Source organism: Xenopus tropicalis, chromosome 8, assembly GCF_000004195.4.
Source record: "Xenopus tropicalis strain Nigerian chromosome 8, UCB_Xtro_10.0, whole genome shotgun sequence".
Taxonomy (NCBI): Eukaryota; Metazoa; Chordata; class Amphibia; order Anura; family Pipidae; genus Xenopus; species Xenopus tropicalis.
Genome location: NC_030684.2, coordinates 134,894,027 through 134,906,334, shown reverse-complemented (window position 1 = coordinate 134,906,334; position 12,308 = coordinate 134,894,027). Strand labels below are relative to the sequence as shown.

General features: G+C 44.9%; 1 protein-coding gene across 4 annotated transcripts in view; it reads left to right on the top strand.

Moving 5' to 3' along the window:
* Positions 1 to 12,308, top strand: part of LOC100497195 (selection and upkeep of intraepithelial T-cells protein 2) — a 43,300-nt gene that overhangs the window by 8,607 nt on the left and 22,385 nt on the right. For 3 of the 4 annotated variants that reach the window (XR_004219578.1, XR_004219577.1, XM_031890769.1), the window contains exon 5: positions 10,875 to 10,985. Coding sequence is in view for 2 of the 4 variants with exons in the window: in XM_031890769.1 (XP_031746629.1) it covers positions 10,875 to 10,985 (111 nt within the window). In the remaining 2 variants the exon portion in view is untranslated. Of the gene's footprint in view, positions 1 to 10,874; positions 11,080 to 12,308 lie in introns of those variants that run through there. The other variant, XM_018089597.2, reaches the window with a different exon arrangement.

The following is a 12,308-nucleotide window of genomic DNA, read 5'->3' as shown; positions in this document are numbered from 1 at the left end:
AGTTTACCCAGGAAAACAATATATCGTTTTTTTCAGGACAACCTAAGCTTTCAAAATATGGAAGACTTTTTGTGTAATTCCAATTCTGTAACAAGATATAGGCTTCTAAATGTCTAAAAAAAAAATGAAATCATATTTCCCATAATATAAACTCGATATTATTTTATGCATGAAAATACTACTGATTTAGAAAGGTTTTATCAAAATTTGTGACATTTTTTTAAAAAATAGCTTCAAAGCTTCCAGTCTATTGTATCTTATCTCCTACAGGTCATTAAGTAACCAAATAAAACACCCTAAATATGAACGCCAGGGGCCCACTGAACAGTTTGATGCCCAATATGTATAGGTTTAGCTAAGTATGTTGCATGTAGGGGCCCCAATGTGAACATACCCCCATATGTACTGTTATTTTTGTCATTTCAGCTTCTGCAAAATCAACACATTTACATGCTTTCTGGGGTGAGCGTGCTTTTTACTAGCTTTATCCCACATAAAGTCATTTATTGTTGGAAAGTACACATTCCCCCGAATCTAAAATGGGTACCCATGTCATTCTACTCCAAAGTACCAAGCTGCACAGCTTTCCTAAGTTTGCCGATTTTTATGACATTTCCAAAAATCACCTCAAAACTTCCACTATGCAGCATCTATACGTCATTAGGTACCAAGATAAAACACCCCAAATATGAACCCCAGAGGCCTACTCAGAGGCCTACTGAACAGTTTGATGCCCACTGTACATAGCTTTATCAAAGCACATGGCACTTAGAGACCCCCAAATATACCTTGTGCCCACTAATTTCATGGCTTATCTTTACCTAAGTCATAAACACACGGCAGTTTTATGAGGGGTAGAAGCTGCAGAAATGTAGGGTGACCCCCGAAAACCATATATTTTTGGAAAGTACACATTCTGACAAATCCAACATGGGGAAAGAGTCCTTTCTACACCAAAGTACCAATCTGCAGAGCTTTCCTAAAGTTAGTGGTTTTAATGATTTTTCTGAAAAAGGTCTAAAATTGTTGCAATTTGCCACATTTATCTTACAACATTTCTTACATATAATGACACATCACCCTAAATATGAACGCCAGAGGTCTACTGAACAGTTTGATTCCCAATATGCAAAGATATACCAAAGTCTGTGGGGTATAGAGGCACCCAAATGAAAATAGCGCATAGGAATTTTCTCAGCTGCTAATTCAATTTCTGCAAAGAAAAGCCCAATGAGTGTGTATTATGTGCCGTAACACCCCCTAACTATACAGAAAAACCCAGAAAACATTCTGACAAATCCAACATGGGTAAAGAATCCTTTCTACAACAAAGTACCAATCTGCAAAGCTTTCCTAAAGTTAGCGGTTTTTATGACATTTCAGAAAATCGCCTAAAAATGTTGCAATTTGCCGCATTTATCTCACACAATTTCTTGCGTACAAAGGCAAATCACCCCAAATAGGAACACCAGAGGCCTACTGAACAGTTTGATGCCCAATATGCATAGAAATACCAAAGTCTGCGGTATGTACTGACCCCAAAATGAAAATAGCGCATAAGGATTTTTCGCCTGCCAACTCAGCTTTTGCACACAGAGCCCCCTGTCAGTGTATTATGTGCCGAAAACCCCCCTAACTATACACAGACCCCAGAAAACCATATAGTTTTGCAAAGTACACATTCTGATGAATTCAAAATAGGTAAAGTTATTTTTCTACACCAACGTACCACATGGCAAAGCTACGCTAAAAACAGATTAGGAACAGTTATACAGGGATAAAGATGCGATAAAACCACAAAAATTGTGCAAATCAGTGAAACAACAGAATAAGTCACACGACAGTGTAATTAGTGGTCAGAATATCTGATCCAATAGTCACGCTGTCAAAATAAACAATTTTTGGGGAATAGAAACTAAAAAAAAATGGTAAAATGAAAAAAAAAAAGTGTTGAGAGTGTGTATGAGTGTATATATGTGCTAAATTGTGTGCTGTATGTATGTGTAAATGCAAAAAAATCACTCTTACCTGTTCTGAAGCAGGGATCACTTGCCTGTTCCTCCATGCAGCAGTCCTGGGAGCAGGAAGTCAGTGGGCAGCGGCGCTGGGGGGGAAGGAGGAACCAGGGCAAGCAGCAGACATGATGCAATCACGTCTGCTGCTTGGAGTTCAGTCCTGTGATGATCGCATTGCAGGACTGACATGACAGCCCCCCTAGCTCATTGCCCAAGGGGCCGTCATCGCTAGAAACTCTGTGCAAAGGCGACACATGCTGTCTCTCCAGAGAGAATCTTTATCTGCCAAATGACGTACGGCGCATGTTCTTGGCAGATAAACCCTTTTTCTGCAAGCATGTACACCAGTGCTGTCCAACTGGCGGCCCGCAACCCCCCTCTGTGTGGCCCCCCACCTAACTGGCCCCTGCATGGTTCTCACCTCAGATTCAGGCTGTAATCCTCCTGTATTGTTTAAAAATGTAATCCCCTGTGTTGTTCACACCTTTTAATCCCTGCATTGTTCACCCCCTGCAGTGTTCACACCTCAGGCTCAGGCTGTAATCACCCCACATTGTTCACCTGTTCACACCTCAGACATAGGTACTATAGGTACTGCCTGGACTATGCCTGGACTATGCTGCCTGTGTTTATGGCACACAGAGGGAGCATAGGACAGGCAGAGTATGGGCACACACAGGCAGCATAGGGCAGGCAGAGTATGGCACACAGAGGCAGCATAGGCAGCAGAGTATGGCACACACAGGCAGCATAGGGCAGGCAGAGTATGGCACACACAGGCAGGGTAGGGCAGGCAGAGTATGGCACACACAGGCAGGGTAGGGCAGGCAGAGTATGACACACACAGGCAGGGTAGGGCAGGCAGAGTATGACACACACAGGCAGGGTAGGGCAGGCAGAGCATGGCACACAGAAGCAGCATAGGGCAGGCAGAGTATGGCACACACAGGCAGGGTAGGGCAGGCAGAGTATGACACACACAGGCAGGGTAGGGCAGGCAGAGCATGGCACACACAGGCAGGGTAGGGCAGGCAGAGCATGGCACACACAGGCAGCATAGGGCAGGCAGAGTATGGCACACACAGGCAGGGTAGGGCAGGCAGAGCATGCACACAGAAGCAGCATAGGGCAGGCAGAGTATGGCACACACAGGCAGGGTAGGGCAGGCAGAGTATGACACACACAGGCAGGGTAGGGCAGGCAGAGCATGGCACACACAGGCAGGGTAGGGCAGGCAGAGCATGGCACACACAGGCAGCATAGGGCAGGCAGAGTATGGCACACACAGGCAGCATAGGGCAAGCAGAGTATGGCACACACAGGCAGCATAGGGCAAGCAGAGTATGGCACACACAGACAGCATAGGACAGGCAGAGTGCTGCCTGTGTGTGCCATACTCTGCTTGCCCTATGCTGCTTGTGGGAGGTGAACCTGGCAGAGGTTTGTTGTGGGAGTTTGTTAGCAGTTGGCAATAGCCATTAAGGTGTGTAATTATATACTGGGGGTTGCTGTGCTATCCACAGGGGAGGAGGAGGCATATGGAATTTAAGGGTATATATTAATATGACATAATATAATTCTTTCAAATATGAATGACGGTTGATATCACCACAGTAAGGACCAAGCATTTGGGATTTTGCTGTGCTACCACCATTGTGATAAAATAGGTGTGGTTTGAAGTGGGTGTGGTTTCAAAAAGGGGAGTGGTCAAAACTGGCTTCCATTAGTGGCCCTCCACCATGTATGCTAGAGGAATTCCGGCACTGCAGAAGTTGGACAGCACTGATGTACACCATACGTCGTTGGCAGCTAAAGGGTTAAATCTAGGACAACCAAAAACATGGCTGCTGACTGTACTGCAAAGGGACAGTTCCCAATCACAGCCTGGCCCAATCAGCAGGAGGGATTTGCTTCTGACCTTGTGACCCTGCTGAAAGAGGTTTGGAGCCAAAAATATATGAACGTGAGGCAGATCTTTCCCAGAAAGGAGAGTAGAAGCAAAGCAGGGACTCTGCACATTACTACTGAGAGCTGCCTGGGATTTCTGTATCTTCCCTGTGAGTTCCTGTGGGTCTGTACACTGTAGAGCAACTACCCATATAGGGAACCCCATAATCAGAGCATAGGGCGTTAGTTAACCCTTCCCATGCAGCTATTTAGTGAATGGGATTAGTGCAGCTGCCTGAGCTATTGTTAGGGGAGTAATCCCTGTAGGATAGTTAGGACTTCAGCCCTGTAGTGAGTTGCTAGCGTGTACACTGGATCTGGGTGTGGGATTACCCATCAGCCCCCGTGGCACCTGCAGTGGATCCTCAGGATACCATTAAGCTTTTCCCTACCCCAGCATCTCAAGCTCAGTGAGAATTAAAGCTGCCAGACTGCTTAAATATAAATATATTGTGGAGATTTAGCTCTTTAGCTAGAAGCAGCAGCTCCTTTTACACAGGTAAGAGACAGGTAAACAGGATTTCAAGCTGAATTCTGGTGGGAATTTATTTAACACAGAAGTTTTGCCAGAATATAAAAGTTCATACAGCTGATATCCAAATATAACAAAGAAGTAGCAGTCTTGCTGAAACAGAAACTGTCCTTCTAGGGGACACACGCAGCCGCACACAGGGAGATTAGTCGCTGCACAACAAATCTCTCTTGTTGCGGGCGACTAATGCCCCGCAATGCCATCCCACCGGCTAGAATGTAAATCGCCGGTGGGATGGCATACGCGGCGCTGCCGATTTGCCTGAAGTTGCCTTGGAGAGGAAACTTCGGCGCGACTTTGGCAAATCGTGGCGCCGCGTATGCCATCCCACCGGGCGATTTACATCTAGCCGTGGGATGGCATTGCGGGCCATTAGTCGCCTGCGACAATGAAGATGTAATTTCAGGTTACACTCAGTCTTTTGTAGAATGTCTGTGCTCTCTCAGAATAGCAACTCCAGTCCCAGATAGGGCAGCAGATAGTAGCTGGGCCTTGCTACTAGGAAACCCACCTTCTTGGGAAAAATTATTCCTCAGGCTCAGAGGTAACTGTGCCACAAACAGTTCTTGTCCCAAACACACTTTTCCCCAAACAGGATAAGTTCCACCCTGCAGCATCAAATTTGCAGTTATGATGATATGAATGTCATATATGTTGGATAACCCAGTTACATTATTGGGTCTGAAATAAATGTATTTTTCTCCCCTATAGAATTGGAACATTCACAAACATCTAGGGATATGCGCAGTCGTGTTTCAGTGACTGTAGGCTTCACACTGCTGTAGGCTGCCAGCACCATATCTCAGAGAAGCAAGCAGGGATCTGGGAATGTAGATATGCAGTAAGTACTTAAACAGAATGCCTTTAGACTTACTTTTAATTTATATTAACCTTTCATTGTCCTTTAAAGGTGGAAAAAGTTCTAAAATGATTTATCTTTGTTTCATTTTTGTACAGCACAGGAACCTGACATTTTACCAGGGGTGTGTAGACTTTTTATATCCACTGTATATATGTGTGTGTAGGGAAATGCCAATTTACACTTTCTCTGAACACACAACCCTGTGACTTTAACCCTTTCACTGACAGCTGTTTTATTCAAAGTGGACATTTATTTTGTATTGCCAGTTTTGAACATTTTGCACTGTTTCACTTTAGGGGCCTTTCCTCGGGGGGACTTTTAGTTTACCCAGGAAAACAATATATCGTTTTTTTCAGGACAACCTAAGCTTTCAAAATATGGAAGACTTTTTGTGTAATTCCAATTCTGTAACAAGATATAGGCTTCTAAATGTCTAAAAAAAAAATGAAATCATATTTCCCATAATATAAACTCGATATTATTTTATGCATGAAAATACTACTGATTTAGAAAGGTTTTATCAAAATTTGTGACATTTTTTTAAAAAATAGCTTCAAAGCTTCCAGTCTATTGTATCTTATCTCCTACAGGTCATTAAGTAACCAAATAAACACCCTAAATATGAACGCCAGGGGCCCACTGAACAGTTTGATGCCCAATATGTATAGGTTTAGCTAAGTATGTTGCATGTAGGGGCCCCAATGTGAACATACCCCCATATGTACTGTTATTTTTGCATTTCAGCTTCTGCAAAATCAACACATTTACATGCTTTCTGGGGTGAGCGTGCTTTTTACTAGCTTTATCCCACATAAAGTCATTTATTGTTGGAAAGTACACATTCCCCCGAATCTAAAATGGGGTACCCATGTCATTCTACTCCAAAGTACCAAGCTGCACAGCTTTCCTAAGTTTGCCGATTTTTATGACATTTCCAAAAATCACCTCAAAACTTCCACTATGCAGCATCTATACGTCATTAGGTACCAAGATAAAACACCCCAAATATGAACCCCAGAGGCTCTAGGCCTGAACAGTTTTGATGCCCACTGTACATAGCTTTATCAAAGCACATGGCACTTAGAGACCCCCAAATATACCTTGTGCCACACTAATTTCATGGCTTATCTTTACCTAAGTCATAAACACACGGCAGTTTTATGAGGGGTAGAAGCTGCAGAAATGTAGGGTGACCCCCGAAAACCATATATTTTTGGAAAGTACACATTCTGACAAATCCAACATGGGGAAAGAGTCCTTTCTACACCAAAGTACCAATCTGCAGAGCTTTCCTAAAGTTAGTGGTTTTAATGATTTTTCTGAAAAAGGTCTAAAATTGTTGCAATTTGCCACATTTATCTTACAACATTTCTTACATATAATGACACATCACCCTAAATATGAACGCCAGAGGTCTACTGAACAGTTTGATTCCCAATATGCAAAGATATACCAAAGTCTGTGGGGTATAGAGGCACCCAAATGAAAATAGCGCATAGGAATTTTCTCAGCTGCTAATTCAATTTCTGCAAAGAAAAGCCCAATGAGTGTGTATTATGTGCCGTAACACCCCCTAACTATACAGAAAAACCCAGAAAACATTCTGACAAATCCAACATGGGTAAAGAATCCTTTCTACAACAAAGTACCAATCTGCAAAGCTTTCCTAAAGTTAGCGGTTTTTATGACATTTCAGAAAATCGCCTAAAAATGTTGCAATTTGCCGCATTTATCTCACACAATTTCTTGCGTACAAAGGCAAATCACCCCAAATAGGAACACCAGAGGCCTACTGAACAGTTTGATGCCCAATATGCATAGAAATACCAAAGTCTGCGGTATGTACTGACCCCAAAATGAAAATAGCGCATAAGGATTTTTCGCCTGCCAACTCAGCTTTTGCACACAGAGCCCCCTGTCAGTGTATTATGTGCCGAAAACCCCCCCTAACTATACACAGACCCCCAGAAAACCATATAGTTTTGCAAAGTACACATTCTGATGAATTCAAAATAGGTAAAGTTATTTTTCTACACCAACGTACCACATGGCAAAGCTACGCTAAAAACAGATTAGGAACAGTTATACAGGGATAAAGATGCGATAAAACCACAAAAATTGTGCAAATCAGTGAAACAACAGAATAAGTCACACGACAGTGTAATTAGTGGTCAGAATATCTGATCCAATAGTCACGCTGTCAAAATAAACAATTTTTGGGGAATAGAAACTAAAAAAAAATGGTAAAATGAAAAAAAAAAAGTGTTGAGAGTGTGTATGAGTGTATATATGTGCTAAATTGTGTGCTGTATGTATGTGTAAATGCAAAAAAATCACTCTTACCTGTTCTGAAGCAGGGATCACTTGCCTGTTCCTCCATGCAGCAGTCCTGGGAGCAGGAAGTCAGTGGGCAGCGGCGCTGGGGGGGAAGGAGGAACCAGGGCAAGCAGCAGACATGATGCAATCACGTCTGCTGCTTGGAGTTCAGTCCTGTGATGATCGCATTGCAGGACTGACATGACAGCCCCCCTAGCTCATTGCCCAAGGGGCCGTCATCGCTAGAAACTCTGTGCAAAGGCGACACATGCTGTCTCTCCAGAGAGAATCTTTATCTGCCAAATGACGTACGGCGCATGTTCTTGGCAGATAAACCCTTTTTCTGCAAGCATGTACACCAGTGCTGTCCAACTGGCGGCCCGCAACCCCCCTCTGTGTGGCCCCCCACCTAACTGGCCCCCTGCATGGTTCTCACCTCAGATTCAGGCTGTAATCCTCCTGTATTGTTTAAAAATGTAATCCCCTGTGTTGTTCACACCTTTTAATCCCTGCATTGTTCACCCCCTGCAGTGTTCACACCTCAGGCTCAGGCTGTAATCACCCACATTGTTCACCTGTTCACACCTCAGACATAGGTACTATAGGTACTGCCTGGACTATGCCTGGACTATGCTGCCTGTGTTTATGGCACACAGAGGGAGCATAGGACAGGCAGAGTATGGCACACACAGGCAGCATAGGGCAGGCAGAGTATGGCACACAGAGGCAGCATAGGGCAGGCAGAGTATGGCACACACAGGCAGCATAGGGCAGGCAGAGTATGGCACACACAGGCAGGGTAGGGCAGGCAGAGTATGGCACACACAGGCAGGGTAGGGCAGGCAGAGTATGACACACACAGGCAGGGTAGGGCAGGCAGAGTATGACACACACAGGCAGGGTAGGGCAGGCAGAGCATGGCACACAGAAGCAGCATAGGGCAGGCAGAGTATGGCACACACAGGCAGGGTAGGGCAGGCAGAGTATGACACACACAGGCAGGGTAGGGCAGGCAGAGCATGGCACACACAGGCAGGGTAGGGCAGGCAGAGCATGGCACACACAGGCAGCATAGGGCAGGCAGAGTATGGCACACACAGGCAGGGTAGGGCAGGCAGAGCATGGCACACAGAAGCAGCATAGGGCAGGCAGAGTATGGCACACACAGGCAGGGTAGGGCAGGCAGAGTATGACACACACAGGCAGGGTAGGGCAGGCAGAGCATGGCACACACAGGCAGGGTAGGGCAGGCAGAGCATGGCACACACAGGCAGCATAGGGCAGGCAGAGTATGGCACACACAGGCAGCATAGGGCAAGCAGAGTATGGCACACACAGGCAGCATAGGGCAAGCAGAGTATGGCACACACAGACAGCATAGGACAGGCAGAGTGCTGCCTGTGTGTGCCATACTCTGCTTGCCCTATGCTGCTTGTGGGAGGTGAACCTGGCAGAGGTTTGTTGTGGGAGTTTGTTAGCAGTTGGCAATAGCCATTAAGGTGTGTAATTATATACTGGGGGTTGCTGTGCTATCCACAGGGGAGGAGGAGGCATATGGAATTTAAGGGTATATATTAATATGACATAATATAATTCTTTCAAATATGAATGACGGTTGATATCACCACAGTAAGGACCAAGCATTTGGGATTTTGCTGTGCTACCACCATTGTGATAAAATAGGTGTGGTTTGAAGTGGGTGTGGTTTCAAAAAGGGGAGTGGTCAAAACTGGCTTCCATTAGTGGCCCTCCACCATGTATGCTAGAGGAATTCCGGCACTGCAGAAGTTGGACAGCACTGATGTACACCATACGTCGTTGGCAGCTAAAGGGTTAAATCTAGGACAACCAAAAACATGGCTGCTGACTGTACTGCAAAGGGACAGTTCCCAATCACAGCCTGGCCCAATCAGCAGGAGGGATTTGCTTCTGACCTTGTGACCCTGCTGAAAGAGGTTTGGAGCCAAAAATATATGAACGTGAGGCAGATCTTTCCCAGAAAGGAGAGTAGAAGCAAAGCAGGGACTCTGCACATTACTACTGAGAGCTGCCTGGGATTTCTGTATCTTCCCTGTGAGTTCCTGTGGGTCTGTACACTGTAGAGCAACTACCCATATAGGGAACCCCATAATCAGAGCATAGGGCGTTAGTTAACCCTTCCCATGCAGCTATTTAGTGAATGGGATTAGTGCAGCTGCCTGAGCTATTGTTAGGGGAGTAATCCCTGTAGGATAGTTAGGACTTCAGCCCTGTAGTGAGTTGCTAGCGTGTACACTGGATCTGGGTGTGGGATTACCCATCAGCCCCCGTGGCACCTGCAGTGGATCCTCAGGATACCATTAAGCTTTTCCCTACCCCAGCATCTCAAGCTCAGTGAGAATTAAAGCTGCCAGACTGCTTAAATATAAATATATTGTGGAGATTTAGCTCTTTAGCTAGAAGCAGCAGCTCCTTTTACACAGGTAAGAGACAGGTAAACAGGATTTCAAGCTGAATTCTGGTGGGAATTTATTTAACACAGAAGTTTTGCCAGAATATAAAAGTTCATACAGCTGATATCCAAATATAACAAAGAAGTAGCAGTCTTGCTGAAACAGAAACTGTCCTTCTAGGGGACACACGCAGCCGCACACAGGGAGATTAGTCGCTGCACAACAAATCTCTCTTGTTGCGGGCGACTAATGCCCCGCAATGCCATCCCACCGGCTAGAATGTAAATCGCCGGTGGGATGGCATACGCGGCGCTGCGATTTGCCGAAGTTGCCTTGAGAGGAAACTTCGGGCGACTTTGGCAAATCGTGGCGCCGCGTATGCCATCCCACCGGCGATTTACATTCTAGCCGGTGGGATGGCATTGCGGGGCATTAGTCGCCTGCGACAATGAAGATGTAATTTCAGGTTACACTCAGTCTTTTGTAGAATGTCTGTGCTCTCTCAGAAATAGCAACTCAGTCCCAGATAGGGCAGCAGATAGTAGCTGGGCCTTGCTACTAGGAAACCCACCTCTTGGGAAAAATTATTCCTCAGGCTCAGAGGTAACTGTGCCACAAACAGTTCTTGTCCCAAACACACTTTTCCCCAAACAGGATAAGTTCCACCCTGCAGCATCAAATTTGCAGTTATGATGATATGAATGTCATATATGTTGGATAACCCAGTTACATTATTGGGTCTGAAATAAATGTATTTTTCTCCCCTATAGAATTGGAACATTCACAAACATCTAGGGATATGCGCAGTCGTGTTTATGTAATCGGTGCCAGCTTTATATTGATTTGCTTTGGGTGCATTTGCCTTCTATTGAGGAGCCTTTGTAAGTATTTATTGCAGCTTGATGGTTGCACCTTTTTTTTCCAGACAAGCAGCAACAACAAAATACTTGAGTGACATAATCTACGCCAGAAAGCACTCCCACTGTATGTGTGTATATATATATATATATATATATATATATATATATATATATATATATATTTGCAACAAGTGACAGCACTCACGGGATTTACCTCTTAGTGAAAAAATAGCAGAGAGTAAATTCTTACAAGGCTTTTATTGATCCGACGTTTCAGTTCCTTCCTGGAACTTTCATCAGGGAGACCAACACACAGTGAACACAAACACTTTAAACGTGCAAATTGGCACCAACGACCGTTGCTAGGCAACCATAGTGTAACCAGAAGTGTATGAAAAGATTAAAAGAAAACAGAAAAAGCTCAGAGTAAAACAGAAGCCATAAGAGCACAAGGGAGAAATAAAATTTAGCACTGAAGGCTGTTAGGAGACACACATAAGGACACCTAAATGCTCTTACCGGTCCCCATATACGGCCCTTCCGAAGCCCAATGGTAATCGTAGGTGCAGGCTGAAACTGACTTTAAGGATTATAATAAGGATCCCTCAGACTGGCTCTCTGCACATAGGAAACTGGGATGCTATAGGTGCCCAGACTGTGTGACATGCCGCTGTTTACTTTCTGGGCCAGACTTTCCTCACCCGCATACGGGTAGAAGAATTAAAATCAGACACCGGTTGTCCTGCACTTCGAGCTACGTTATCTATATTATCACCTGCCCGTGTGGACTATATTATGTTGGCAAGACTATAAACATGTTAAAAGAAAGAATTGGGAACCATCGGTCAGCAATCAGTAAAGCCCTTAAAGAGGGTACGTCCATCCAACCGGTGGCCAGACACTTTGTGCAACAACGCCACCCTCCGCCTACATTCAAATGTAAGGCAAACGATCACCAACCCCCCTTGATGCGAGGTGGGGACAGGGATTTGGCTCTGCTTCGAAGAGAATCCAAATGGATACATATATTGGATTGTGTAGCCCCCAGGGGCTTGAATGAGACACTACCACTGGGCTGCTTCATATAGTGCCCTGCGAACTGTTCTACTGATACTATGTTGCTACCTTTTTGCTCACATTTGTGATGTAACATTTTCTTTTCCTGCCATGTGTATTCTTTGTTTCTTTTTCCACTCTGCATTGCTATTGTTGCACTAACGCTGTGTGATTATGAGACTCACTATACCTTATGCTCCTCTACCAGCCCTTATAACAAAAATCCCCCTGGGTGTTTGGCGCGTTTGTAACACAGGGCAATTGGCATACCCTGTTCGGTTCTCGTCC